General features: G+C 46.8%; 1 protein-coding gene across 1 annotated transcript; it reads left to right on the top strand.

Moving 5' to 3' along the window:
- Nucleotides 1-1,299: 1,299 nt before the first annotated feature.
- On the top strand, nucleotides 1,300-3,741 carry LOC104433710 (zinc transporter 5). Its single transcript, XM_010046558.3, has 3 exons — nucleotides 1,300-2,149; nucleotides 2,269-2,418; nucleotides 3,374-3,741. The coding sequence occupies exons 1-3, from the start codon at nucleotides 1,511-1,513 to the stop codon at nucleotides 3,677-3,679; spliced, it is 1,095 nt and encodes a 364-aa protein (XP_010044860.1). The 5' UTR covers nucleotides 1,300-1,510; the 3' UTR covers nucleotides 3,680-3,741.
- The last annotated feature ends 1,056 nt before the right edge of the window (nucleotides 3,742-4,797 follow it).

Genomic DNA, 4,797 nt, shown 5'->3' with positions numbered 1-4,797 from the left:
TTGGAATCGTTGTCTCGAATTGTTCTATCGAAAAAACTCTATGCTCTCATCTCTTTATAGAGCTTTAAAGTTCATGTATATAAGAGATACATGAATTAAATAATTCATGTATTCAAGAAATTCATGAATCAAGAGATACGTAAATCCAAAGAGATGTGAATTCAAGAGATTTGTGAACTTAATAAATATATGAATTAAAAAGATAGGTGAATCTAGGAAATTCATGAATTCAATAGATACGTGAACAGAAAAGACGTATCTTAATTTGTTGGCCACCGCGAGGTCGACTTTACCAGGCCACTGCGAGGTCGGCCTTGCTTGGCCCCTCGCCTGGCCAGGCGAGGCTCGTTGGTGGCCGGGGGAGGCCCACCTGGCCATCGAAGAGGCTTGGCCTCCCCATATCTGGCAAGGCTGAGCCTCGCCGGCGGTTGGGCGAGCCTTCGGTGAACTTGCTAGGCCTCTCATCGGTGGCTGGGCGAGCTTCTGGTGAGCTCGTCGGTGACCGGTGGCGGCGGGCGGTGACGTTCGGCGGGGGCCGGCAGTGGCGGCGGACGGAACAAGAGAGGGAAAAAGAATAAAAGAATAAATAAGAGGAAAAAGAAAAAATTAGGTAGACTTGATTTTAGAATTGTTCTCGGGAACAAATAATTAACTTTTTTTTTTTATTCTTCATTCTACTCCAAATGTGTTACTGGGAACAAAATTTTACTAAACGCGATTCTGTTTCAAAAATACTCTTGGAAACAAAAAAAAAAAAATAGAATTTGATATTATTTGGATGGTTACCAAATAGGTCCTCTAAGGTTCCGCTCTAAAATTACGCTCCCTCCTATTACCGGTCATTCCATCACTCATCGATTCTCTGTGGTTCATTTGGTCAAATACTCTACTTCAGTGTAAGAAGGGGAAGCAATCATCGTTAGGCTAATCGGCAACCGGCGGTACGACCCAGTTCAGATGTGTCCACGCGCGGAGCGCTGACTTTTGGGCAGGTTCAAGCCAGGGAGAACTGGGATGACGGGGGCTTTGGAAAAACCGCTTCCCCTCGAGATCAGTTATGTCGACATTGTTTCGACACCCGAACTGTCCCGTCTCTCTCTCTCTCTCTCCCTCCCATAAGTTGTACCTTCCCCCACGTTTCAAACCCCTTTCTTGCCAGCTTCCACGTTCTGTCCCTCCTCCGGATAATTGCCTCCGTTGTGGATATTATAATTGCGTTGAACAGGCAAAGATTTCATGACCAACCCCCCAACTGCGAACAAAGAGTTCGAGCCAGTCCGTCGCTGTCAAAACCAGCCGAAAATGTCCTCATTTTTGGTCTAATAGGCAGCGTCAGCACGGATTCCTTCCATCGAGTTCAGATGCAATACTCTCCCTTATTTAGCTTGCAGGCACGCGACAAGATGAGTCCCGCGAGTCCTTTCGCCTTCCACTCTTGACAAGTAGGCGCCATCCCTCTTCGCGTCGCGTTCGATTCGGTCGCTTTCTTGATATCGGGTGTCCAGTCGCGATGGCGGGCGAGCCGGGCCGGCGCCGTTCGCATCGGTTCCTGATGCTGTGCGTTCTCGTTCTTTTCCCCTCGCTCGTCCTCGGGGACTGCTCGTGCGACAGCGCCGGCGGGGGGGACACCAAGAATGTGGTGCTCAAGTACAAAGTGGCCGCGATATTCGCCATCCTCTTCGCGAGCGCGGTCGGCGTGTGCATCCCTCTGCTCGCGAGGGTCATCCCGGCCATCGGCCCCGATAGGGACGCGTTCTTCGTGGTCAAGGCGTTCGCGGCCGGGGTGATCCTCGCGACGGGCCTCATCCACGTCCTCCCCGACGCGTTCGACAGCCTGACGTCGCCGTGCCTCGACCAGAACCCCTGGGGCAACTTCCCCTTCGCGGGGTTCGTGGCCATGGTCGCCGCGATCGCGACACTGATGGTGGACGCCTACGCGACCTCCTACTACACGAGGTCCCACTTCAGCAAGGCTCGGCCGGCGGCGAGCAAGGGGGACGAGGAGACCAAGGCCGCCGCCGGCAGCGAAGATCACGCCGGGCATTTGCACATGCACACCCATACGACTCACGGGCACGCCCACGGCTCGGCATATCAGGATCAAGAACCGGGCACGTCGGAGCTTCTCCGCCATAGAGTCATATCGCAGGTAACATCATCGATCAATCTTCCAAGCTCCTTCAAATGGGTTCTCTCTTCAAATCTTCACACCGAGGATCTGAATGCAAATATGGTGTTTTCCGGGGGGCTAAATGATAAAATGAGCAGGTCTTGGAGCTGGGGATCGTGGTGCACTCGGTGATAATAGGGATTTCGGTGGGGACTTCCGGGAGTTTACAGACGGTGAAGACATTGATGGCTGCTCTGACTTTCCATCAGTTCTTTGAAGGCATGGGACTCGGCGGGTGCATCGCTCAAGTAAATAATAAGTCGTTTCATCTCAATTTTATTCATTTTTACAGCCTAATGAGCTTTTCCCAATTTTTTTTAATCCGTATTTTTATATATAATTGCCTTAATAATGTTTCAAGATAATAATTTCTAGTCACCGAATTTAACTTGGGCCTAATCCACAATGACTACTTGTTTTTGCGAGCCATGTCAAGATGTTGGAGTAAGTGCATGGTAATTGTATACGATTCGATTGAATTCGTGATGCGATCGATATCGCTCAGGGAATCGAACATGACATAACATTTAACCTGAGATGATCTTATTTATAGGCTTTATACGTTATTGCTATGACTTGAGAACAAAAGGGGGCATTTGACGTCGAATGGAAGAAGAAAAGATCGCACTTTATCTCTCTAAAAGGCATGTAAATGGGACATGCGTCTTTCAAAAGTTATGAATTTTAACGTGCACCTACCCCGAAATCATAGGAGGGTAAAAGGATATTTTCCGTAAAAACCTAACGGCCTCGTGCATCGGTTTTTCACTGTGCTTAATGTCGTTTTTCGAGATCAATATTCAGAGGCTTGTCATGGCTCGCGGCAATGCTGACGGCGTCTTAATCTGCGTCCCTGGCCATTTTTTTAAAAGGGAGTTCTACGAATTCGCGCACTTCGATGTGTCCCAGGCTTTTCCATTTTCAATTGTACCTTCCAACTTATTCGCCTGCTTAAGGAACATTAACAATGAAAAAGAATGAGCTAACCGCATAATCATAGATTTTCAAAGCACTGCGATTACATGAAGTGGAGATAACTGCGCTTTTTTAAATGATTGCTGCCCGAAGCCGTTGACTTAAAGGCAAGTGCGCCTGGTCCCGGCACAGAAATTATTGTTATCATTATTTTTCATGAATGAATTGTAATTACGATTGTTTACACGCTAATTAATCGCGCCCTTTTGTTATTCCCTACTTTGAAAGGCCAAGTTCAAGGCAACATCCACAGTGATAATGGCCATCTTCTTCTCCCTCACCACGCCACTCGGGATCGCCATCGGCATTGGGATATCCAGCTCGTACGACGACAACAGCCCGAGGGCCCTGATCATCCAGGGCATCTTCGACGCCGCGTCGGCCGGCATCCTGGTCTACATGTCGCTTGTTGACCTGCTCGCGGCGGACTTCATGAGCGCCAAGGTGCAGGGGAATGGGAGGCTCCTCCTGCTGTGCAATGTCTTCCTCCTGTTCGGTGCTGGTTGTATGTCCTTCTTGGCCAAATGGGCATGAATGAGTCTCAAACTATTTTGTTCTACAAAATTGTTTACAATAAAAATGGCGTTCAGTGTTTCCTTTTTGTGTTTCTCAATTTGGGGCATTGGATTTTCTTGCTTCCATAAACGTTCATGTATCCGATGATGAAATGCGAATTGTTTGCTTTTTGAATGAAATGAAGGCTGAACTTTGTGTTCGTATGATATATTTACATAAAATATAGATGACTCAATAATGGGTAGAAAATTCTTAATTGTTGTGACCGTATATGACAGAGAAATTTTGTATAATCAATTACATTATTGAGATATCGAGAGAATATAATAAAACTCTTCCAATGATATGCCTAATAGGAATAGTTAAGAGGGAAGGATGTACATAGTTAAACGCCACATCATTGTTTTTTTTTTTTTTTTTGGTGAAAGGTAATCATATTAAGCTAAAACCAATATTTACAACAAAAATGGCACCAAAACATACACTCATAATGAACAGAGGTATAATGAGTGGAAGGGTGCTGAAAGAAGAAGAAAAGAGAAACTAACAAGACACAAAACGCGAATAAGCCGCACAACTACAGCCACATCCAAAAGACGGACCAAACAAAAGAAGGCCACCGGCCGGCCAAACAATGGCAACCCAAGCCAAAACCAAACAAAACGCCACATCATTGTTGAATGTTAAGAATTTGCCAATTAGAATATTATGAATGGCCCCACCGGTATGAAACAATAATAAATAAAGAAATAGGGAATGTATCCGTTAAATTTTCCTTATCTGTTAAAAAGATATTTTCTTATATTCCGTTCATATTACAATTGCACGGTAGAGTGCACTTGACATGCCATACCCTTCCCGATGTCATTGACTGGAACCAAGGTCTGGCGGATGAACCATGGCTGTGCGACCAAAGCGTGATTTACAGCTATGTTCGGGTTCCTTTGGACCCCTCGGAGTCGTAGAGGATCATTCTCAGTCAGAGTCTCCGGCTGGGGTGGTCGCGCGGTGGCCTGACAGACTCCTCCTATTCATCCTTTTCTTCGTTTTTTCGTCTGGAGAGGGCTGGGAACGGGAGCTTGCTTGCCACTTCGATCATCATCACGCAAGCACGGGGAGTACGCGGGCCTTGTAGC

Source organism: Eucalyptus grandis, chromosome 1 (assembly GCF_016545825.1).
Source record: "Eucalyptus grandis isolate ANBG69807.140 chromosome 1, ASM1654582v1, whole genome shotgun sequence".
Lineage (NCBI taxonomy): Eukaryota > Viridiplantae > Streptophyta > Magnoliopsida > Myrtales > Myrtaceae > Eucalyptus > Eucalyptus grandis.
Note: the sequence above shows the minus strand (reverse complement) of the source record. Positions and strands in the feature narration are given on the sequence as shown.

What these genes read in the sequence shown, in the direction of transcription:
- LOC104433710 (XM_010046558.3), top strand. Translation starts at nt 1,511, where the DNA reads ATGGCGGGCGAGCCGGGCCGGCGCCGTTCGCATCGGTTCCTGATGCTG. An exon ending in GCCATAGAGTCATATCGCAG is followed by an intron (nt 2,150 to 2,268) that starts GTAACATCATCG and finishes TAAAATGAGCAG; the next exon opens with GTCTTGGAGCTGGGGATCGT. An exon ending in TCGGCGGGTGCATCGCTCAA is followed by an intron (nt 2,419 to 3,373) that starts GTAAATAATAAG and finishes CTACTTTGAAAG; the next exon opens with GCCAAGTTCAAGGCAACATC.